Source organism: Seriola lalandi, unplaced genomic scaffold, assembly GCF_002814215.2.
Source record: "Seriola lalandi dorsalis isolate HSWRI2012SDOR001 ecotype SW California unplaced genomic scaffold, Sedor1 jcf7180002049662, whole genome shotgun sequence".
NCBI classification, from domain to species: Eukaryota; Metazoa; Chordata; class Actinopteri; order Carangiformes; family Carangidae; genus Seriola; species Seriola lalandi.
The window spans coordinates 10,213-35,760 of record NW_019520215.1 but is presented as its reverse complement, the minus strand read 5'-3'; the positions used below and the strand labels follow the sequence as shown (position 1 = coordinate 35,760).

The 25,548-nt window shown below is 39.6% G+C and overlaps 1 protein-coding gene across 1 annotated transcript in view; it reads left to right on the top strand.

The window, feature by feature from the left end:
• The window catches only part of LOC111648857 (matrix metalloproteinase-17-like), a 62,817-nt gene extending 37,690 nt beyond the window's left edge, over positions 1-25,127 (top strand). Inside the window, exons 5-10 of the mRNA XM_023398595.2 lie at positions 10,505-10,681; positions 11,722-11,824; positions 13,631-13,713; positions 14,610-14,762; positions 15,436-15,693; positions 23,366-25,127. Coding sequence (XP_023254363.1) covers positions 10,505-10,681; positions 11,722-11,824; positions 13,631-13,713; positions 14,610-14,762; positions 15,436-15,693; positions 23,366-23,691 — 1,100 coding nt within the window. The 3' untranslated portion in view covers positions 23,692-25,127. The remainder of the gene's footprint in view (positions 1-10,504; positions 10,682-11,721; positions 11,825-13,630; positions 13,714-14,609; positions 14,763-15,435; positions 15,694-23,365) is intronic.
• Positions 25,128-25,548: the final 421 nt, after the last annotated feature.

The following is a 25,548-nucleotide window of genomic DNA, read 5'->3' as shown; positions in this document are numbered from 1 at the left end:
GATACCAAAAAAAAAAAAAAAATGGACAGATATCATTTTGGAGCTAAATTATATCAGCTGGACAAGTAGCCTGAGGACATGGATTATGTAAGTTTGAAATGACACGCATAGGCTGATAAACTAAACAAAATAATACACGTAGTTGTTACAGCAACATTAAAATTTGGGATTAGAGCTTTACCTCAGAGTAAGTGTTTTCTTATCACCTGTGATTTGAGTTAAGATGCAGTTAAAGGTTAGAGATATGATTGGTTTCAGCTTGAAACGCCAAAACTGACTCATTGTCACTTTATGTACCACAAGAAACAAAAGAGGACTGACACATGCTTGGAGCAAACCTGGTGAAAAGCTGACACCTTCACAGCTTTACACCTGTGCGAAGACCATACTCAAGCCTGTCTTCATTGCCTCCTCTTGGCTATATCACACTGCCTTCCTGATCTCTTGCCAGGAATCCAGTGTCTCCTGTCTGTCTCTATATTCTTCACGCAGTAAATTTCACAACTGGGGAAAACGGTACACACTGTGGGACAAAGGCTTTCACAGTATTGCATGGAAGTAGTTGTGTGAAGAATGAGAAAAGAGAGCTTGAAAGAGAAAATCCAGTCCTAGCTATTTTCTCACCTGCGCAACTTCTATCTTATCGCTGTGTGAAGTGACCGTGCTTGTTGAATTGTTGGTTTGAGGATTTTAAAACGCCTTTTTTAAAGTGAAAACGCATTGGATGTATCCTCAGACGATTCGACAAGCACTTAGTTTGAAGCGTACTGGCCCTATTTCTGGTTCTCACCTTGACATCACATGCTACATTTTAGGTGAGAAACCTGTAGGTTCACGAAGTAGGCGTCCCTCTTTGTCAGATTTACAGATAGTGAATCAGTCTCAGTCACAGATGCACATATATGTTGTTGTTATTGTAGGCTTGTGTGTTCCATTAACTTTGCTGCTGGTGGCCAACTGATGTCTGTATTTAGTCTTTGTTTCTGTAGAAAATGGTGCCTATGCAGGGCAAGAGTAACTATAACTGCCTTGTCGTATACTGTATACCACCATCTGCTGAAAGATCCCCAAAGCCGAAAGATGAAGAGAAGTTGTGCCAAAAAGTTTGTGATATTTGGGGATGCCATAACTCCTCCTCCTCCGATCCGTGACGCCTTGTTCCTTACAGGAGAAGCAGAACTGCACGACTTGGCAGCCTACACCAACTACATCTCTTTCTCGCTTCAGCCTCAGACAACCCAAATAGAATAATTCCTGGATGAAAGATGAATTTTTGACAAAATCTGACATGAATACCTCCTCCACAGCTGGAAGCGAAACAGAGAGCAATCTGTAAGCACGCTGCGTTTTATGAAGCAGCAGCACTGACATTTTGAGTGATTTAGCCACACAGACATAATGACAGTATGTGATTTTCAGGTTTTTTTTTATGTGTACATTATCCTGTGTAATGCACTGTACAGAACAGCTCAGTTACAGTACAGGCACATTATGCACCAATACTGTGTTTTATGTTGCTTCATTCTGAAAAAGTTGCCTTTTTATGGGACATCGCCAGGATGAAACCTGGGAATAAACGTCCAACAAGCATTCAAGCAAATGATCAGGTTTTGTAATATCATTTGCATTTGGATTCCTTTGTCACTATGTACAATTTTCTTTATTTCATACATATTATCTATAGGAATATGTACATGAAGTATAGTCTTATATCTGTGATTTTACTAGAATATTAGGTTACTTTACACCCAATAAAGACCAGAAAACGGCCGCCTTTGATGTTTGGTGTGGTCATCCTGGCACTATTGTCATGGATATTTTAATTTTGCTCAGTTCTTTCAAAGAACATCAAAGAGCTACTTTTTGTCATTACATGATTTATTTTCTTCCCACTGACAATGAACTATCCTCCAACTCCATGGTAGAAAACAAATATTCTGGGAGTACAGAACTTGAGTGTGTCTTCAGGGTGATGTCACTGATGCTGAGGGTGAACTTCTAAACTGAATAAGCTGGCTGGATATTGCACCTCTGTTTCTGGGTCAGTGTCATCCCTGAATTTAGTATTTTCATTGCGACCGGATGGACAGATCAAACAACACAAAGGATCACACGGCTGCGGGTGAGGATTGATTACATATGTCAATGAGCCCAGTCTCAGAGCACACACCACGCTTTCATACGCAACTAAAAAAGAGAGGCGCAAACAGAGGGTCGGTAAAGAGACAGACAGGGCTGGTAAAAACTGTATGGATTTTTTTTGATGGCCCACCGACCCACCGAGGCAGCAGCCCATTGGGATTTGTCCCAATGGGCTGTACACCACTGTGTTAAACTGTGTCAGTAAGACAGGTCTATGGAAAGATCCAGCGCCCCATGGTGCATTTTGACCTCATGTTTTAGGTTGCACCGCAGCCTGAAGGATGGTGTGTGTGTGTGTGTGTGTGTGTGTGTGTGTGTGTGTGTGTGTGTGTGTGTGTGTGTGTGCGCATGTGAGGCTGTCTATCCCAGCTGGTGAGTCTGTGATGGGGCCAGGACCTGTGTGGATCTCCCTCCTTTGTTTTGCGCTGTCAGGGCTGTGAACCATATGTCACTGGACAGCAGCTCAATCTGCTCCAATTAGACCTCCCACCAGGCCGCAGCAGTGGCAGGAGAAGCACACAATGCTGTTGTGTTGCTGGGGTGTGTGCTTGAATAAGCGTGTAGGGTAATCGGGGGGGGGCGGGGGCAACAGCAGCTGCAAAGATATAGGTTCTGTTAATGGCAGCAGCGAGTAAATGAAGGAGGGGTCAGCGGTTTGACCCGGTCTTTATGACTGTAATTTGTGTTTGTAACAGTCTGCCTCCATCATAGTGTTGTCCAAAAGACAGGCATTAACCACTAAGCTACAGTAAAAGTTAAAGCGAGTTTTTTTTTCATAACCATAAATAATTCAGAGGGATCGAAGGAAGATGGTACACAATGTGTCAGTACAGTAAACTGACCTTCAATACGGGAGAAGGTAGAAATATGGACTGATTCTGTGAAGCATCATACCTTGCTAGATGTTCCTGTTTTCAAGTTTGCTTCTTTCTTTCATTGTGATGAATCCCCTCAAGGGTGAAATTCACATCCAGTGCATCACACTTTTTCATCTGTAAAGCAAGCGCACACTGCTATTTTTAACTGTTTAATCTTCTGAAGAGAGAAACTCTCCTCAAATATCTTCAATCAGTTCCCCAAAGATAGCCACAGACCTGGTAGAATGTTCTCTTCTTCTGTGGTGTTGGAGTGAAGTTCAGCTCTCCTCTGGATTTGAATGTTTTAGCAGCAGGTGAGATTGCCTTGTCTACAACTCTGAGGCTGTAGATTGACGCGCTGAGGCATAGTGAAAAAAAGTTAATTAAACAACTCTTAATTTCTTCATGTCACACTCTGCCAGCTTCACCTCGCTGCTGTCTCACAACTTCTTTCTCCTCCACCTTCATCGGCTTGTCTCTGAGGCATTGTCTTGCTGATGTCAGTATCTGCTTCTATGTATCTCTGCTTGTAAGACTCTGCTCCCACAAAGCTTTAGATTCATAAATTGTTGTTCTTGGCCTTTTTTTTTTCAAAAGCATCATAATCCCTTGAGACGATGTAAACTCATTAGGTCAGCCCAGAAGGTAAAAAGAGAATGTTGGTGCTTCAGCAGATTGTAGAGCTCTGTAATCATCTTTAGAAAAATGAACCTTATCAGACAAATCCATAGCTGAGTAATTGCCTCTGCTAATTCCCTTCCCCCATGTCCCACTGCATTGTTCTCAGCAGGACCCTAAATCTGGGTCCGCTAAGGCCATCTCCTAATGTGTATGATGATGCTGAATAGTGGAATATTAAGCGCCACATTTAGTGGACCAGTTCACCCCTGCTGTGTGATTGATGGTCCTGGTGTCCATTAGGACTCGTGAGAGGTGGAATCTCAGTGAGATCAAATAAGTGGAGGTCTGGAAGTGCTGTTTTTGCTTTGACGGGCAGCAGATTGCGTCTATTAATTACCACTCTGCCAGCAATCTGCTCCTGCAAACTGATTACCCTGACTAAAACAAAAGCATCATTAAGCAGGTGAATTTTTCATGGCATCCAGTTGTTCTGTGTGTGCGCTACTGTGGTGTTTGCATGCAGCCTTGTGTGTACTGCTTATGTCGGAGAGAAGAAACACATGAAAAAAATAGGAGGCAGATTGATCAGTTTAATGTTACTGTATTATCATTCTGATGAGTGATAACTCATATAGTCCTGTTTTTTTAAGCATTTGTACAGTCATCTTTGGTTTTACTTTTATTATTTATTTGCATTTTTGCCTTTATTTAATAGGTGAAGGTGTCAAGAGATAAGACATACAGATATTAGATACCTATTTTATTGACGTTTGAAAATCAAACACTTATAAATCTCCAATCTGGCAAAAAATAAGGTTGTTAAATGAAACTGACTTTCATTGGTAGTTCTTGGCTATGACCAGCCATATAAATGTGAATGTCCGTGACTGACTGACTGAGTGAGTGACACAGTTGAGTAGTCAAGTTACGCCATTTGTCATCTGGCTGACGGTCAGTTTCCTCATTAGCTGTTGCTCTTTCAAAATGAATTTTTATATCAGGCGTTTACAGCCTGCAGTGTTGCCAACCTAGAGCATTTGTCACTAGATTTAGAGATGTTTTTATTTCGATGTTTTATTACCTAGCGACAAATCTAGTGACTTTTTGGACAAACCTTAGCTACTTTCCATAGAAAAGAGTCACCAGTAATGCCCCACAAGCAAGAGGCAAACCTCTCTCCCATACAGAGGCTCTGCACTGTGTGAGAGAAAAAATAAGAGATATTCTGTCGCTTCTAACTTTCTCTCTGAGCCATCATTTTACAAGGAGACACAGTTGCAAATCACAGCACAGCCGTTGTCTTTAATTTATGTGTTTGGTGATTTTTTTCAGACGACGTTGCAGTTATAAAATCTCGATTTTAGCAGCAACTTGGAAATGGCTGGGAAATTAACATGTAGTCTTAATGGGCTGCGGGTTTCAGTCATTATTTCATACTTGTTCCTTTGTCTGACAACAGAAACATGTAAATGAGAAAGGCTCTATTGGAAAGTCGGCTGTATTGAAGCACTATATATGAGCACAGAGAGTTGGAGAGCAACAAACAGTTAAAGGGCTGAAACTGGCTGATACTACGCAGAATGCAAATATGACACAATGTCAGTTGTTTACAGCAGGTCCACAACAGCTTTCAACAATGTCCTTAATTACATATGCAGTCCAGCCATATACTAGGTTTTAGTTATTTTGATTTTTCTTGATAAAGGTCTACCAACCAAAACTTTGTTCCAAAATAAAATGAGATCAAGCAATGTGCAGGATTTCTGGTTTTCTTTCAGGTATTTTAACATTTTAAAGTTATGTGTGAAATTTGTTGCTTGGGAACAATTAAGGTTATGGAGCCATGGACAGAATAGAAAAAGAGAGATTTTTTCACTGTCATTATCTGTCTGTCTGTTATTTTTGTTAGTAGAGGGGGAGGGTGAGTTGTGTAGTTACAGCCTCTAAAAGAACAGGGAACATGGCAGGAACATTGCTATCTGGTGCGAAAGCTTGACTTGAGACTCTCTAGACCACATCATATTGTTCCGTTTTACTTATATAAACCATTTTAAAGTGTAATTTAAATATTTTCTTTAAACTCTCAGTTTACAGTATATTACATCACATCCTGTCTCTGTCCTGGCTTTCACACAACTACCTTTCTAGACTGATGCTTCAAGCAACAGAGCAGATAATAACACAATTTTCAAGTACATACAGAATAGAAAACCAAAAGAAAATAATACTGCAAAACAATTCAGACCCAGGAAATGGCAAAAGGACTAGAATCCAGGGAAAATAAACAAACTGCAAACTAATAAGAGGTATAAACATAAGAAAGGCAGAGTGAGAGTGCTCTGCTTCAATAAACTTTAAGCTTTGTGACAGTTACATAAAAGTCTTTGTTGCATGGAAACATATGAATCAGGATATGACTGAGAGTTTTAATCTGTACATCCATGTTTCTGTGTCTCCATTTACTGAATTTGGATGGAATATGAGGCAACACAACCATTAGATTGATTGTGGTCACTCTTGTTATTTGAACAACTGGTGAATGGGTGGAAAGTGAACACGACTTCAACATCAGCACGTTCACTTGATATAAGACAAGGCCGTGTTCATGTACCATCAGTGGATAAGCATGTAAACATACAGCCCGATGAGGGCTCACTGAGCAAGCAGGGGATCTGTAGAGAGGGCTCTATTCTGGTGGCTCATACATGGACGCCATTACTCTTAACAGTTCATATTGGGGATTTGAGATAAGATAATATAACTACCATCGATCTGTGTTTTCTTGCACAGATAAGATTTCTTATCTCCGGAATATTATTTGTGATATAATATGATACCAGTAATAAAAAAAGATTAAAGAACTATTTGAAATTATTCAACTGCAAGATGTAATAGCTGGCCACTGTATTACAATGATTCACATCAAATGTAAAAGCTGCTTCTTTCCACTGTACAGGTTACACAACTACTGCAGGGCAGGGTAATTACATCATTCCATATCACAATAAATGGTGCACTCTACTGCTCTGTATTCACTGCACAACAAATTTTGCTTACCTGTAGAACTGGAGGGTCTGTATGAATCAAAGTGATTTCATCATGCTGTAGGATAGCTGATACAATAGATACATCTGGCACAGTAGTGGCTCCAGAGCAAGTTCAACATTTAAGCTAATGTTTTTGTAATATATGAACATGAAGAAGCATTTTCGCTTATAAGTGTTTTCGTTTGTTTTTTTACAACCTGGGAGGATACTGTCTGAGCCAGAAATGGAGAGGGGAACAAATAACCCATCATTTTGAATATTTACCTGAATATAACACTGTCACATTCATTTTGACAGAGCTGGAGAGGAATGAGGCAACGGCATCATTGTTTAATTAGGTATTATGTGAGGTTCTTCAAGGCCCATTATTCAGCTTGCATTTAGCCAATTTCTCATAAACTATCTTGTATACATGTAAAGAAATAAACCTTTTCTTTGCCATTTCAGTAGGGAAGTAGAGGCAGGACTAAGTGGCAAGAAGAATTGCCACTAAAACGCTTTGATTGGTTTCACATTATACTGGTAGTAGATTGTATAGTTATAATAACAACAATAAAAAGAAATACAACTCTAGAGAGCACTCGGTTGCAGACTAGAAATAGGTATAAATATGTTGCAATGCAATAAAAACAACTTTGACTGTTTTCTTTCTGTAAAAAGAAAGAGGGCAAAAAACATCTTATCATCTAGCATAGCACTCAGTATAGCGCATACCTGCAACAATCCTCTAAATGTCTGTCAGATCAAGACTATCTTGACCCTAACCCTACCAAATTGAACAAAGTCATAGATCTCAACACCATAAATGTGTATGATTTTTTTTATGTTAAGATCCATACATTATTTCCTGAGAAACTGACAAAAGTGTTGAAAATCCCCCTATCTTGCAATGTTAAGGAAAGTGATATTAAAAAAAATCCTGGATCAGCTCCTTTTAAGCCGATCGACACCAAAGTTTAATGTGTTCCTTTTTGGCCCATGCCCCAAACTAACAATCAGACACAGGTGAAAACATAACCTCCTTGGCAGAGGAAACAATGAAGGAAGGTTACTAGCACAGCATCAATGGCTGCTGTTGTATATTGTGGTGCTTTTTGCCATTCTGTTTACCAGTTTGTAGAGATATTGATGCGGAGCAGTTGTCAGGGGAAGAAGTTGTTTTGTGTCTGGCTGTTTTGGCTCCAGTTGTCCAGAGTTAGTTAGATGATGTGGATGGGAGAGGTTGTTAATGATGTTGGATGTAAACTGCCAGGGCCTGGAGTAGCAGATATTTTTGGAGAATGGTCATGTTGTTGGCAACGAACTCTGGTTACTCAATTATTTGTTTAGTCTAGTCTTTATCCCAATATGGCCCAAACCACAGAGCAGTGTGTTGTGTCACAGTGGACTGGATGTTGGCTGTGGGCCACCACTGTCATTGACAGGCAGAATGTCCTCAGCTGTTGTATTAAGTGCATCCCCTGCTGAGCTTTTTTACTGACTGAATTAAAGTTGTGACCTCAAAGGAGGCTTATACTTTGAATGATTTGGATTTATGTGTCTTGTCACTGAGTTGTGTTATGTCATGTTGTATTGATTCGCTTTTGCTTCTTATCATGTCGTGTTGCGCTGTGCCATACCATTTCCTGACTTGGAAATTCAGTGAGCACAGTATTGACAGATCAGGGGAAGGTTGCTGCAGCTCTTCAAAAGTTCAAACTAGTCTAGTAATAACAGAAGTAGGTAGAGATTTATATCAAAACATGTCGCACCACACAAAGTAGTTCTTATGTAGAGTTTAGTTGTTACTAGATATTTGCACCCAGTAACTGCTAGTTGAAACTGCTTCATACCTTCAACAAAACCAACTTACAATGCTAATATTAACTTGCTAATACATGACCTGTTTGAAGACAACAAGAGATAATGAGAAATATTGTTGACACATCTGATCTAACACTTGATTTTTAATAAGAAATAACACGTACCTTAAGACCTTATACAAGCATTGTTTTGCTAAATTGCCTAATAGCATCAGCTAGGTTATCATAATTGGACATTTTCTTAATAAAAACTAAAACTATAGTTTTTGGCAGTTAAGCTGCAGCTTGAGATGCTGAAGTGACTTCCTGTTTACGTAGTCTTTACTAGCTAAGATATTTTTTTATGTTCTAGTGGAGCAACTTAGTAAATCACCAGTATAAATGAACTAGTCACTAAAAACTGAGGAAGGGATCTGCAAATAGCAGATTTAAGTTCCATAAACAGTGTTCTTGCATAGCTTTTGTCAAAGTTACTCTGGCTTCATGTCCACTGCATCATCCATAAACATGCTGGTCCTGTAGGCTAACTTCAGGGCATCCAGGAAAGGATGTGTAAAACATTTGAGGTAGCCATACAGATGTCTTACCAAGGTCTTCTTGAATAAGATCAAAGCAACTGAGTCCTGTGATCTTAATTTTCGAGGACTGGAGGAATGGTTGACAGGAAGTTTAAAGATCTAGCGAATGAAGTCCTTAATTCCCATCCTCAACCACATGCAATGAAAGCATTTGGCTCGATAAAAAGCTTCTTAATGACTCCCTGGTGAATTCAGCAGAACAAAGATTGAACCCCTAAATATAAAGGAATTTAATAGACTCATAAGTCTCATAAGTCTACTCTGTCACTTTGTCTCTCTCTGCCTTCCTAAATGAATCTAGTTCATCCAACCCAATTCTCTCTGCTCCCACTTTTGTCCGCAGGCATTACGTCTATCCTGTCCGCCTCACATGGACCGTAAATATGATGATATGGTACATACTCTGCTCTGAGCCCCTGTTCCCTCTCTCTCTATCCTTCCTTTTGTTCACCTTTCCTCTCTGCACCATGTGCTCCTGTAGATTAGAGCTGGCATTTGCCTCCTGAATACCCCAGGTGGGTACTGTAAGCATGAGTGCATGTCCCAGGCTGAGGCCAACATAAGGTTAACTGAATGCAGACTTGATCCTAGCCACCAAGGAACTCTAAGCTAGCTTGGCTTGACATGCTGGCTCTCCATACTTTTTGCAAATCCAAATCTCCAAGCCCTAGGTTTTGTCTTGCTTCGCAGAGCCAGACAAGGAGTTTTGGTGGCTTTTTCTTTTCTCTTTTAGTTGAACATCGAGGGGAATGTGCTTTAATAGCCTGCAGGCTCTTTAGGTGTCTTTCTGCACTCAGGTTTTGATTGGCAGCCCAGGGATTCAGGCAGTATTACCACAGTTATCTCACCACACCACACGCCTAACAGCACTCAAAGCCTCCTGAGCTGTCTGTCATGCCTCTTAATTTGCACCATAAGCAGATGAGTTGAAAAAGGATAAAATACCTGAACAGGGGTTTGAGCAGGTCATTTAAGGACACCGACATGTAGCAGAAAAGTGACATTGGCAAGTGTCACCACTGCGTCTTCCCAAAGTCATTCGCTAAATCTCTTTAATACCCTTTCATACACAATATATTAAACAACAAATTTAACCACTTAAACCAGCCTATTGGTGAGTGGTAAAAATAACTTTTCCATAATCCATTTTTATCTACTAAATCCCTGGTGTGATAACCAGTATATTGTAACTATAGTAACTCATGTGCACCCCCTCACACCAATGCTGAGCAGTGTCCATGTTAACCCCAGGTCAGGAGCAGGTTTGTGGATCAAGATACAGTTTTCCCAAGTTGATTCATTATGAGGCATATTTTAAACAGAACTGTGAAATGAACTGTGACCTTTGGATTGTGTTACTATGGTGCTCTGCCTCCGCTTTGTTCTACCGTTTCCCCCACCATGATGTTGTTTGTTGACATATTTTGTTTAATGATCCTTCTCTCCATCTCCTTCAGACTCCCACGGCATGGACCTGTTTGCTGTTGCAGTCCATGAGTTCGGTCACGCCATCGGCCTGGTCCACACCTCAGCCATGGAGTCCATCATGAGACCGTACTACCAGGGTCCTGTAGGAGACCCTCTGAAATACGACCTGCCCTATGAAGACAAAGTCCGCGTCTGGCAGCTCTACGGTACGAGGCAACATGCAGTCAACTTACTGTGTATGTGTGAGTGTGTGTAAAAGAGAGAGAGGGGTAAGCAATTTGCATTTCCATTAGAATTTCCATTAATAAATCTGCCTCAAGTGTAACAACAAGCACGCACACATGTGAAAAATTGTATTTCTGTAGCTGATTAGAACTGGGTGCTGTCAAAAAATAAAACAGAGTGGTCTCCAAGTATTTCCAAAATACTTATAAATATTATTCTCCATTTTTTTTTTCAACTAAGCCTGTGTCATTATCTACTGGGCATATACTTTTCCATCATTATTTATGGTATTATTTCATTAATTTACAGAGCATACTGGTTAGATTGGCTGCTCATTCTAAAGCAAACAAGACTGGACGATGTCTCTGCTTCTTCTCTGATCGATCCTGTAGAGTGTGTGTGTGTGTGTGTGTGTGTGTGTGTGTGTGTGTGTGTGTGTGTGTGTGTGTGTGTGTGTGTGGAAACACTGAGCAGACGTACCCTTCCCATATCTGCATTCACAGAATCTTCCTCTACTCCACTGACCATGACTCATGAGCCTTTGCTGTAATTATGTATGTTTCCCGGTGACAGCTAAGCAAACTGAAGGTACTGAGACCTCCTTTCACAGGAAGCAGTTGATGAGTTCTGTAGAGCAAGGTTATTGATTTAATGAAAACATGGATGGAGTTAATTGGACTTCGTTATGGCACATGACCTTATCACACCATTCCCCGATACAGGAAATAACAGTGTGAGAGAAGAGAATGATAAACATGAAGAGGAGAATGAAGTGCAAAAATAAATGGCGAGGGCATGTGAATTAAATCAAACTGAAGTGGAGTGAAGTATTTGAGTGAACAAAGAGATAAAACTGACAAGAAGAAGGAGAGAATTAAACACAGTATGTGCCATGTTATATGATGGCACAAAATGGAGCATAATAACATTACAGAAGCACAGGAATAAAGAAAATACCAAAGAATCGGCAGAATGTTATTACATGTGTTGGAAATTCATTTGGCACTTGATCTCATCCCAGGTGTCAGAGACTCAGTGTCCCACACAAACCGACCAGTCAACCCCTCCCAGACGGCTGAGCCTCCCGTCCTGCTCGACCTCCCGGAAAACAGATCCACTGTCTTGTGAGTAAAAGATTCAAAGACTTCCAGCATCTTTGACGTGCAGCAAAAAGTTACAGAACTACACTGCATTCAAAAAAAATCCACTTTGGCTTCTTCAACAATCCCTCAGGCTCTAACTCGAGGCGCCTACTTTTGTGCCTAGATAAAACGCAGTGACCCTGCATCACCAATCCTGCAGTTTTGTTGGGTGAAAGTAAATGTTTTCCATCCTTCGCGCACTTGTGAATCCCATTCAACATGACACTGCCTGCCAGCAGTGCTGCAGAGAGGAATGTCAATAAAAATCAGATGGCACAGTACAATTTTGATACCAAAAATGATGCCTGCTCCACAGCTGACTCAGGATACATCTTATTAGGATGCATGCTGCTCTTTGATATGTCTTATGGCTTCAGTTGGAAGATCAACTTCCTCTCCTGTTTCAAGCTTATATGCATTCCCTTAGGCATGTTTACACATTCATAAAAATAAAGCTGTCCTGAAGTTACGACAATAAGAGAAGTTCAGCTGCATCTATAAGAACACGAAACTGTCTCACACAGGTGGTATTTATTTCAGTGTAACTGTATTGGATGTCATTATAGTGAGATTTCTATTTTTCTGATGGTTCCCTGTACATCAGCATAATGATATTGTGATTGTTTTTTAATTTCCTTACTTTTATCCTACTTCCACTCAGAAACAAGGTAATGAATCCATGCAGGAATACACTACATTTATTGTAAAAAGAGTTTTTTGGACCTTGATCTGAAACCATGAGGTGCCAACAAAGCAAATTAGCTAAGAGGCACAGAGTGAGTTTGGGAGCCTGCCCGTCTAATTAAGTAATTCCCTAAAGCAAGTTTTGGCAGCTATCAACCTGTATTTTTTTTTTTTAGATTATAAAGGATAATTAGACTTAATTTTGTTCATTTATGTATTTTGAATGTACATAAACACGTACAGCCGCACACACCCAAACCACCAAGCACTCATCTTAAAGTGGTCCCCAAGAGGTCCAACCAAAAAATATCTTCATTCTTAAGACCTGCAATTTAAATTAGATTCACAAGAAAACACACACATACACATGCACACACACACACGTCAGGAAAACAATGAGGTACCACTACTTGTGTCTTAGCTGTCTTAGCTAAAAAGGCAGTGGTGGGAACTTAAGCCATCGTTTGAATTCTTGTTTCAGACCTCCACTGGCTTCATTAGTCATTTCCCACTGACTCCATTAGGTCATGATATGTAAAAAAAAAAAAAAAAAGCTGGATTAGGTCCTGACAAGGGTACCAACACTGACCACTAGGCAGTGAATAGTGTTAATAGAGCTCTTTGTTGGTAATATAAGGCCTGGCGGGCTCCCGCTCACAGCCCTGTGGTGCTAATGGCTTCACCATTGGCAGGCCGACCACATCAGTGCTTTAAATCACAAACCTCTGGGATAAATGAGGGACCTCACCCTGTCAACGTGAGAGCATCTCCTCCTTTGTTTTGCCTGGTTTCACAGACTCATCCTTCCAGTCACAGCGGATGACAGGAGAAGTGTGAATAAAATCCGGATGCATAAAAAGAAGATGAAGAGGATGAACTCATATCTCATTTAAAGCAAACATCTATTAATAGAATTTATGTGATATGATTTTTTTTCCCATACATAGTGTATGTAATATGTCATTTTAGATGATAGGAGTCGGACACAACATTCTTTGTGCTTTTTAAAGATTTAAATGTTATAAATGTCCAGTTTTATGTAAGAAGTTATTTTTCCCTCTTTTTTACAATCTTCTCTCCTCCTACTTTCTTCACATCTCTCAGGCTGGCGCGAGATGCCCCAGACAGATGCTCCAGTCACTTTGATGCAGTGGCCCAGATACGAGGGGAGGCCTTCTTTTTCAAAGGTACAGCGGCACAAAGGGAGAAAGACGGACGTAAAGCTACAGAGCTGTGTGGGGAAAAATAAAAATAAATTGCTAAATGAGCGGACGTAAGAGGAGGAAGAAGAAATTAAGGAAGGACAGAGAGAGGGAAATAGGATGAGGGCGGGGAGCGGGAGGGGGGTTCAGCCGTAGACACCCAACTGAGCCAGTTGAGCCCTGCTGAGAGACTGCAGTCCAAAAATTACATCAGGCTTTCATGCTTTCCCCTCTGGAAGGATCACCCCGAGCCTCACTGACAACAGAAACAAGAAGCAGGCTCGCATACCTTCAGCAGCAGACGTGTTAACAAAGTTTACTGAACTTTAACTGACATTTTGTAAACCACTTTTTTTTATCCTTTTTATAACTTACAAGAGATTAAATTAAAAGTTTTACAGAGCATTGTTACAATCATTTTGTCTTCTCAATGTTCTTTTTTCCGACATTGATTTGATTCAGCCTGTTATATGAATACTGTCTGGCATTCACGTAATGTGTTTTTTTTTTTTTTGTTTTTTTTTTGTAGAGAATGTAAACCCTCATTTTCAGTGAGCCTTGAACATGTTCTGAAATGTACCATATGGGTAAAAGTCTGCTGAAGGTAGATATGACCATGGAAAACTGTTGAAGAAAGGAAACAGTTCATGCTTTGATAAAGATTCAAAGGGCAAGTTGCTATTGATAAAATTTCTTTATACACAAATGACCCAATGACAGCATGAACCATCGTATTCTTCTTAAGGTTTGTTCACATTTGCACTGTTTTAAGTTTCCTCATGGCCAATGAATTAAAAAAGCCATGTGAGCCATTAATATTCATTGCCAGCAACCTGAATAATGCTGGTCCTCTTAACTCAAACCTGTCCTTCTCCCCACAGGGAAGTATTTCTGGCGACTAACTCGAGAGAAGCACCTGGTGTCTCTGCGTCCGGCTCAGATCCATCGCTTCTGGAGGGGCCTCCCAACAAATCTGGACAGTGTGGACGCTGTGTACGAGAGACCTGGAGACCACAAGATAGTCTTTTTCAAAGGTGCAGTATCAAAAAGAAATAAATCTGCAGTCCAATTGGTAATCAAATCTTGGAATGATTATTTAGTCTAGTTCAATAGTGTTGGTGAACATCTGAAGTCACACGTTTTATTTTTTTTCCTCTCTCTTTCTGTCACAAGTAAATGATGGAATGAGTTTTTAAATAAATATGATGGTTAAAATATGCACAGTTTAGTACATACTGTATTTCAAGTGACAGTGCATCCAGAACATTTTTTTAAAAACTGCTGACGACCCACTGACTTTTTTTAAAACGTGATTCATCCACACTATAAAGAGGCCTGAAGAAAAGAGACAGTTCGCAGCTTCCTTACAATGTGGCTGGGACTCTGAAGGAAACTGTGGCATTTTTTTCTCTATGTGAGATTCGGCAGAAGAGGCATGAATTGAACTAAAAAAAACAGAGGGGCAGAAACAAGGGCATGATTTGATGAAACTTAAAACAGTCTTCCTGGCAGGAAACATTCGTCTCTGGCTGCATATCAAAAATATGTGTAAATCTTTTATGTTTATTTCAAGAGAGTGTCCTTTACAAATTTTACAGGTCTCTTGTCTTTTTAAATGCATCATCTAAAATGGATACACTTGTCTGCTATGAGTGATGTTTAAAACTATAGTTTGTTAAGTAGATTTTCTGTGTCCACCCTCTCCAGGTCTAAAGTACTGGGTGTTTAAAGACAATATCGTGGAGGAAGGTTACCCTCGTCCAATCAGTGACTTTGGCCTACCTTCAGAAGGCGTAGACGCAGCCTTTGTTTGGCTACACAATGACAAAACCTACTTCTTCAAGGACAACCGCTACTGGCGCTACGATGACCACCTGAGGCGAATGGACCTGGGCTACCCTAAAGACAGCACGCTTTGGAAGGGGCTGCCACCACAGCTGGACGACGCCATGAGGTGGTCTGATGGTGAGGAGCCTTAGAAAGCAACACTCTTCTATTGTTCAAAACATGCAGAGATTAGATTTCATCCACAGTAATGATTGGCATGAAAATGAAATATGATACTGACAAATCCTTCAAATTTCCTTCCTCTTAATGAGCCCATAGTTTCTTCCTTTAGAAATTTAGATTTTTCCTCTAGTGTCTCCTAGGAAATAGCCAGGTACTCCCAGAAATGTTGGGAGATGTAGTTCTTTTACTGGTACCTGGTTCTACCTGCTCCACATGGGTCGTGCAAAAGACAACTCCAATGTTGTCTTCTAGATCCTTTGACCTACTGACACTAAAACTGTCTAAAGTTTGAGACTAAAGGTGAAAGTTGAAATTGAAAGCTTTGTTTTGGGGCTTAAGGTGCCAATATGCTTCAGATAATTTGCTTGTCAGGTCATTAAACAGTGTCTAACATGTTTTCTTGACTTTCCAAAGCAGACAATCTGAAAATAATGCCCACTTTATGCTGCAATTGATGAGGTGTACAGACGTGAGAAACTTGGCAGGGTTTGACACTTTAGCCCATTGGTGTGGTTGGAAGACGGGTCACATGACCTTGCTTGTTTGACGTATACTGCGGCCTTTTCTGGATTAGAACCTAAGATGTTCTGTCTTGAGCTAAAAGTAAAATAAGTAAGTAAATGTTACTATGTGACACCTTTTTACAGCACATGCTGAAAAAGTGCTTTACAATGAAACATAAGTCAAATATAAAATACACACACAATATGTGAAGATGGTAAGTTTATAGACTAACACAAAAGTAGTCGTCTCTCTCTTGGTCTTTCTCTGTTCAAAAACATGGCGGATTCTTCAAAAAAACTTCTTGTCATAATAAAGCTGTCTTGCTAATTTTTGGAAATTCCACAAAATAAATGATCACAACTCTACCACCAAAAGAGATCTTTCACTGTGAGTGGAAAGGTGTGTAGAAGGAAGCCAGTGAGATATTTTGACCTCTTCCATTTTGATTAAAAAATTAATTATAAAGACACTCTGATTGATTACATTCAATGGTGAAATGATGAATCACCGCTGTCTGTTTCTTCCAGCGATAAATTATTATATTTCTCAGAGAAAAATAGAGCTGAAACACTCCACCAGAGTATCAGACCACTGGTATCTGTGGTATTTCTGGTGCCTAAGGCAAGACCATGCAATATCCTTCTCAGAGGAAATCCTCAGAGAGGAATGAACTAAGCGAGAAATATGAGACGAGGGTGGAACAATTATGCAAGTTAGCAAACATGCAGCTTCAAGCCTTGAATAAAGTTGTACAGGCTCAAATTATTATTCTGAGGCAACTTCCTAGGAGTAGTAGAACATTGTAGTTTAAAGCCATGCTAGCGGCATGACTCTAGGCGTGGAAATGTGAGTCCATCACTTAAGTCGAGACTGAAATACTACAGTTGTTGGAGGAATTTCAATCACATTTTGTACACATATTTTTTGGTGACTTTTCCTTTAGCACAAGACCATGACGTTAATGTTTTTGGCTTTTTTGTGAAATATCTTGACAACTATTGGCTGGATTGCCATGACATTTGGGACAGATATCCATACTGCCCAGGGAATTAATCCTAATAACTTTCGTGATCAACTGACATTTTCTCTTTCCAGCAGCAGGTTTGAACTTATTCTATGTAATATCTCAACGTTTACCAAATACACTGGCACAAAACTTTGTACAGTCATTCATTATATTGATGTTTCAGTTAGAATACAGGGTTTTTCACCTCATTTGAGCAAAGTTACTTGTTTATCAGCATGTTCATTATTATCTTCATTTAAAGTATGTAATGAGAAATACACACTTAATATAACTTCCAGCATCTCATCAATCAGATATATTTTATATTCACTGTCAGCAAAGCACAAATCAACAGAAACATGCAGTAAAGAAATGTTTGAATTCAAATTTTATTATTTATTAATAATAATAGTTAATTTATTGAATTAACTTCTGTCGCTCGTAGATAAGACATTCCACCTGAGAAAATATATTCTGTATTTCATTATCGTTCTTACAGTATGTTCTGTTATTACATTTTATTTTTATTTTTATTTTATTTTATTTTGGCAGTCCCTGGTTGCATCTATGCACAATTTTTTTGTTGGCATAGCTGCAGTATGCAGATTAGAGGCACATTTGCATTTGATTGTTTTTTGGGGTTTTTTTTTTTTTTTTTTTTTTTTTTCATGTGTCAAAATATTTTTTTTAACCTTTATCTGTTATTTTGACGTGGCACACATGGTCCTTTCTGCCAACACTCGGCTTCACATTCACACAGTCAAACACATTCAAACCTTGGAGCTAACCCAGTGTAATCACAATGAGCAGCTCCACTGTAGCAGCTGAGTGTCAAGGTCACAACGCCTGCTTCCATCAAAGCATCATAGCCACACTCATCTGATCAGGTTTGCATGTTGATGAGAGGTGTAAAATAGTCTAGTCATACTCCATTTGTTTTGAGGAAATTTGTGCAACATTTCTGCTGCTGGGCTGATGTGTATGTGTGTGTGTGTGTGTATTTGGCTCTGGGTGGTGCTAGATTTTAAAAATACCCTAAAAATAACAGCTATTGAGTCCTGATATTCGAGACCACTCTCAGGGGGAGCCAGGATGTCCCTAATCCCCCCCTACAGCATGTGAATACAAGGAAGCTCTTTCCCTGTCAGGTGTTTAGTGGTTTGTGTTCTGTCTTCTGAGCTTGTAGATTCAGAGGTCTTGCTCCAAGCTCTTTGATGTGTGCACCCACATGTGTGTTTGTGTGTGTGTGTTTGTGTGTGTGTGTGTGTGTGTGTGTGTGTGTGTGTGTGAGTGTGAGTGTGTGAGAGATGAGGCCAATTGCACAGTCCCCACTGCACTTCACCCCCGGCCATTATCACCACAGAGCCTGGAAGGGTAGACTTGGAAACCTACATGCACAAGTGCACTTAGAAAGACCATGGGGCCTGGGAACTGGAGCCACATCAAAGCCTGTTCTCTGTTTGTTTCACCAGCCCAGGATGAATAGAGAGAGAAACAGACAGGGGGAGGGAAAAGAGTGATATGACAGCGAGAAGAAGAGAGGAGATACAGTGACATCTCGTTATGAAAATAGAACAGAAAGAGTGGGAGGGATGTGAGAAAAGAGGAAGAGAAGGTGAATCCAGACAAGAAGGGGACACCTGAGGACAAAGATAATAAAGACAAGGAACGAAAAATAAGAGGTGCTAGAAAGATAGATGGCTTGACTCAGAGGACAAATAGAGAAATCACAGAGAGAGAGGGAAAGGCAGTAAAACCATAGCGAATGGTTGCTGTGGAGGGAAAAAGAGGCATTAAGGGTATTAATGTAGCTGTAATGGTGATAATGATCGTAGCTGCTGACACCAGTATGGCATCCAGGAATAGTTAAGCTTTTTAGTCATAAGGATGAAAATGAAATTTCTCAGGCATGAATTTTATCTTTAACCTGTAGAGGAAGTTCACATAACAGTAGTGTCACATCTGCAGAGTCAAAGTTATAACCTCTGTAACCGTAGAACCGAGAAGTGAATCCACCTTTTCTTTCTTACTAGGAATTTTAGAACATAGGGTTTAAAACTTTAGACATTTTCAAGGGCCTCTGGCCTATTTATCAAAAGGAGACTGAATTTAAACTGAACTTAAACAGTCCCCCGAGTTGCTTTTACAATGGCAATGTTTGGAGGAAATGAGAGACCATTGAGTAAACCACCTGAGACAAACATTTCTGCAGCTACAGTTCATGGAGTTTCAAGTTTTCCTTTCAAAGATAAGGCTGATGATATCTGTAGTTGTCTTACAGTCAGCAAATCCCCTGAAATGACCATAACCAACAATGAATTGATCCTACTAACAGAGAATTGCCTGTGTAGCCAAAGACTGACATGGCATATCCCTCTCTGCCAAAGAGCTCCATTGTGGTCCAAAAACACTGTTGCACTCGGTCACATGTTCTGTCATTACCATAAATCTGGGAACTGTCATTGGCATTCAGCCCTAAGGGCTTGGTCTTTCAGTTGTAGTGATAGATGGATAAGGAGAACACCAAAAGAGCAACAAAAACATTTACTTGAAGACCGTATTTGGAATACATTATTTGGCATATATTATCAAGACTATAGCAATGTAGAGCAAAAAGCTGCCTCCGTAAAGCAATAAGTTTGCACATTGCACAACACATTGCTACATCATTCCTGCATTATTTATTTTATTTAGAAAATGATGCTCTAACGTGGTGTTCACAAATATAGTATTAAAGTATTACACTCAGGGTACAGTTCATTTGACTTTGATCATTCTCTGTCTTTTCATTCGTATTTCCTCTCATCTCATTGTCTCATTTCCTTCAACACCTGATGGATGTGAGGGTCATCCCTGTATAATATGACAGAAAAAGATTAGTTTTTATAGATTTCTTGTGTCGAGCACTTAAGCACAAAGGAGACTGTTGTTATCATTAAAGTTATCTCTTCTGATGAACACTGAACCTGTTTTTCAAAGTGACACGTGATGCATTTTGGAGGCTTTGTTCCTACAAAGTGGTATTTTATCAGAAGCACGTAGCATGTAGTTTTTTCTTTTATTCTGCCAGTACCTATTTGGTATTCTGTGGGGGGTGGGGGTGGGGGGGGGGCAGTAATGATCAAGGTGTCAAGATTGCTGTGATCTGTGTTGTTCCAATACACCCACAGATGTTACAAAATTACATTAAATTTGCTGTATGTATAAACCTCATTTATGTTTGTAATTCTGGCCTGTTTTACTTATTTTTTTCTTCTAATAGGACATGTGTGCTGGCAGTTCATTAATTATGAACTAATTGTAAAATAAAAAATGTGCATCATATTTGTTTACAAATATATTAATCTATAAATGAATATGCTGAATTACAATAATTAATTATTTGATATTTTAATGTGCAATTAAAAAGAGGAATTTGTGAAGAGAATATACAAATGAAATAGTAATCCGTTAATAGATAGTTGAAATTAAAAAAGGTTTACAAAAACAACATAAAACGGTACTAGTACACAATTTAAAAACACATTCATGAATTGATAAATAAATTATGAAATTTTAAATTCTATTTAAAATGCAATTTATAAAGAGAAATAGACAACTGGATTCACAGATTGAATTAAGAATATAGATTTTAGTCAGGCATTTAAAAAGGCAATTTTCTTTCCCATTTGCATTTCAATTTACCCGCCGCTTTTTTTCTCCTATGAGTTATTCGATTTTCTTATCATTTAGCTTGTCCTTTTAGATTCTCCATTTTGCCCTTGCATGACACTTTTAGATGATGCAAATAAGTCATGGGTTGTAATAAGCTCTCTGATTTGTTAGAAAGTCACACCCGCCTCATACCTTAAGATCAGGCTTAAAACTGTTCTCTCTGGCTCAAGTGAGTCCATCCCTTAGTTATGCTGCTTTAGACCTAGACTGCTGGAGGATTCCCATGATGCACTGAGCACACACTCTCTCGCCTTCTCCATTTATATAGTACTACTTCATGTCACTAACTTTGTTAGTTTTTTCTCTCCCGTAGTTTGTGCTTCTCCTCTCTGTGTGTGTGTCTCTCTCTCTCTCTGCCCTCATTCTGCAGGTATCTCTGTTTTTGGAGCAGCACGATCCAGATCTGCCACCACAACACTTATCATTATTATTTATTGGTATTATTGATAACACTAGTTTAAGTATTAGTATGAGTATTTCCACTAAAACAATTAATGATTAACAGCAGATGCGATAACACCATTATAACTGTTATTAATTTCACTCAATTAACAATCAACAGTGTTTACTGCTGTCCATGGTCTCTCTGTCTCTCTCTCTCCTCCCCCACCCCTCTTTCTCCTCTTAAACCCAACCGGTCGAGGCAGACGGCCGCCCACCCTGAGCCCGGTTCTGTTGGAGGTTTCTTCCTGTTAAAAGGGAGTTTTTCCTCCCCACTGACGCCGAGTGCTTGCTCTTTGTGGGAACTGTTGGGGTTCTCTCTAAAATAAAGTAAGGTCTCGACCTTACCCTGTAAAGTGCCTTGAGATAATGTATATTATGGTTTGGCGCTATACAAATAAAATTGAATTGAATTGATTTGAATACCTTGCTATCTTTTCCTACACTGTTTAGGGACCTAGAAGAACATAATTGGAATTTTGCCTTGGCTTTCACTCTCTTAAAATGTCCAACACTGATATATCAAGATTTTTATGGGACATTTCCAGTGAAATGAAGAGTGTTGCACCATTGGAGACAACCTCAATTTCAACACCCACCATGATTATCCCCCTTTTTACACGTCTGCATACGACTTACCAGGCAATTGCCAATTAATTACTTTTAATTTCGTATAATTACTACATTAGATAGTAATTTATAAAAACATTAATTTTTAACAAATTTCTATATTTAGTAGACAGTTAGTTATTAATTAATGACACTTAATTTCCATGACACTTGTTGTCCTCCATAGAGTGTAAGTGAACATATAATAAATGTTATTAAATTTTAACCAGTTAAATTTTTCTAATTGGCAAAACAAAATACACCTCCTACTGGAAGAGTGTATTTCAAGGATTGTTTGTGCACGCTGCTGCTACTGTTCAATTATTCAGTCTCTTCCAGTGTGGGTGCTCAATCTTGCAGCTATCGCTAGCAAAGTTATTGGCTACAACCCAGCTTTTCTGCACAAGATCCAATCCAAGTTTACACAGGCTGCATCTGCCACCTTAAAATTGGATCACATCATCCATCAGAGTCCCTCGTTGCGTCATCGTAGTCCCACAATACCCAACACCAACCAAAAAATTAAACTCATGATGAGTGGTTACACTGAAGTGTGCCAGATTAGTTATTACTTTTATATGGAAAGAATGGAGCCTACCGACCAAACAGCAAGAACACCAAATGCTTTTCAATTCTTTTTTTTTTTTTTTTTTTTGAGTTTTACACTAGTCTTGTGTCAATAGACTAAGGGCTCCATTTTTATGTGAGCACATTGAGCAAAGTGCAGCTTTGAGTCTGTGAAATGGTATTTTCTTGAGACAGAGTATTCTTCTTCAGCAAGGAGAGTGTAGCTGGAGGTTACGCAGGTAAAAATAAAACTTTTACAGGAAACAATACTGAACCAATCATACTATTTTGTACAGAGTCAGAGAACTGTTAGAGGAAAACTAGAAAAAAACTATTCGTTGTCCAAAATTTTAAGATGTTATGCTTCAGAAAAAAAATCCATGCTGGTTTCTGAACTAACGTGGACTCTCCTGTCCAAAACTCACAAGTGTGAAACACAACTGTTACAGTATATTGAATAGAATTATGATTTTGTATGATGGATGTGCTTATACACAGCCACTGATATGTATCTTCTGTAATCGCAATAAAATTATTCTCACTGCATCTCAAACAGTTGAGGTGGGGTAATAACAGTGTGAAAGCACCAAACATACTGTAAACACTTCCCACTCTGGATCACTGGTTCACGAAATTAAGGCTCTTGATCTTTTATGTGTTCTGTGCTTGTTGTGTGTATCAGATGAGAGCAAAGACGATTCTGCACCTTGTATGAATAATGAAGTATACAGTCTTGTCCTATGATGCACACAGATACTAAAGTCAACCCTCTGCCCTCTCCCAAAGGCTCGTCCTATTTCTTCAAGGGGAAGGAATACTGGCGAGTGCCGGGCAGTGACATGGAGGTGGAGCCAGGATACCCCCGCCTCATCGCTAAGGACTGGCTGCTGTGCACCGAGATGCAGTCGGACTCTCCAGATACAGAGCCCAAAAGCACAGAGACGAGAATCAACGGGCACCTTCACCCAGACCACGCAGAGAATGGATACGAGGTTTGCTCCTGCACCTCTGACACCGCCTCGCCTTTGGGCGTCCGCCCCTCCCCATCTCCCATCTGGCTCCTGCCGCCACTCTGGACGCTTTCGCTAGCCCTCCGCTCTGAACTGCTATGATGCCAAAGCATGGGACAAAGTTCCTGAGCTGATTGGTGGAGGGCCAGTAGACACCCAGTAAAACCAACGACTGGAATATTTTGTTTTAATTATATAATTTGGTATCTTTTTGCTCTAATTTTGCTGTTATTTATTTTACATGCCATTTGGTCATCGGAGCCAACTAATGTAGTCCTTATAGGCATCAACCCACTCATAATGCTTGACAGAGTTATTACTGAATGGTTGAACTGCCTCATCTCTGCACCAAAAAAGGGTGAGTGATTATTTCTCCTTATGAGCAGCAAAGGCTCACATACAAGCAGTTGAAAGGCATCCTGGGTTGTTGGCAGGTGCAAAGGTGAACAACAATCCAACACACACATTGTTGCCTATTTTATAAAATTACAGCAGAAGTTTTATTACAAGGTCGTTTCACCAAAATTAGTTTAAAAGTACAAAAGATGTATTTTCCCACTTTCCTCTGGTGGTATCTAGCCGTTCAAATGGTTCATCTTTCATCTAACAGTTTCTAACCCTACCCCAATACATGGAGGTGGATCGAATTTTGTTTGTGCTGTTCTACACACTGAAAAATATCATTTGAAAAACTTAACAGTAATGTGCCTGTGCGAAAACAATATCAGTGATACTCTTGATAATCCACAGCACTCAAATGGACAATTTTCATTCACCTCCATTATTATTGGATGTCTCAAAAACTGGGGAAATAAACCCTGAACTATGTGCACTGCAGGATATACCACCAGATATACCGTCAGAATTTTTTTTTGTAAACTGGGGAATTGACCTGTTAATGAACCCCAGAATCCACACATATCCATCCAGGTTTAATGTAAGGTCTGACCTTGCTCGACTAAAGTGCTTGTGATAAGCATGAATGTCTTGGCTTTGACTCTTGCAGACAGTGTGAAAACTTCTTACTGTGACAGCTAGACAGATGCATGGATGAGTAGGTGGATGAACTCAGCACCAGTTTCCTTGCCTAAATCCCTCAACTGTACTCCGAATTGAGGAACCTGCTGCATACTTCCATATTATATTACATAACATATTTCCATGGGTTTATTATTTTCACCTCCGGGTCAGAAGCATTCCCTGCTCTTGGTTTATTTGTATTTTTTGTCTCAAATTCAGATGAAATAATATTCCTGTTTATTTGACATTGCTTTGATCAGGTTATAGAGTTCATAGAGCCTTTTTGTGACTGTTGGACAATTTCCTTCACACCCCATGCTCCTTCTGAAGACAAGAGTCACAACATGCCCCCTGGATTTATTCTTGCTGTAAAGATATATTTACCTATAGACTGATATATTTGAGTTGAAAGGTTCTGCAGGTATTGCATAACCAAGTGGGCTGTGTATATTTTAAGCTGTGTTTTCTAATGTAAAATATTTTTGTAGAAAAATTAAAAAAAAATCTGAATGACTTTATCGGCCAAGTGTGGTCACATGAATTCATATCAGGATAGATTATTTTGAGTACTCAGTCTTGCAGCTGTGAGGGCCGAGTGTGTAATTATTTAGTGTCATTGAAACAGAGCCCGGGCTTGAAGACAGATGAAGGTAACATGACAGCTTGCAGACACCAACTGGGAGATGTTCTCCATCTCTCTGATGTTCTTAAGCATGTTTTCTCTTGTAATGGTCACTGCTGTTCACCGGGAATGCAAAGCACATTGTGTCAATTACACCACAAACACCACACACACACACACACACATACAGTGTATTAAGTGTATTAATGAACAGTTTTGTTGGCCAAGGATTATACAGTATGTCGTGTTTAAGGAAAGAGAATCAGAGAAGTAATGTAACCTAATGCAAAAATATGCACCAGCTCAGATATGACTAA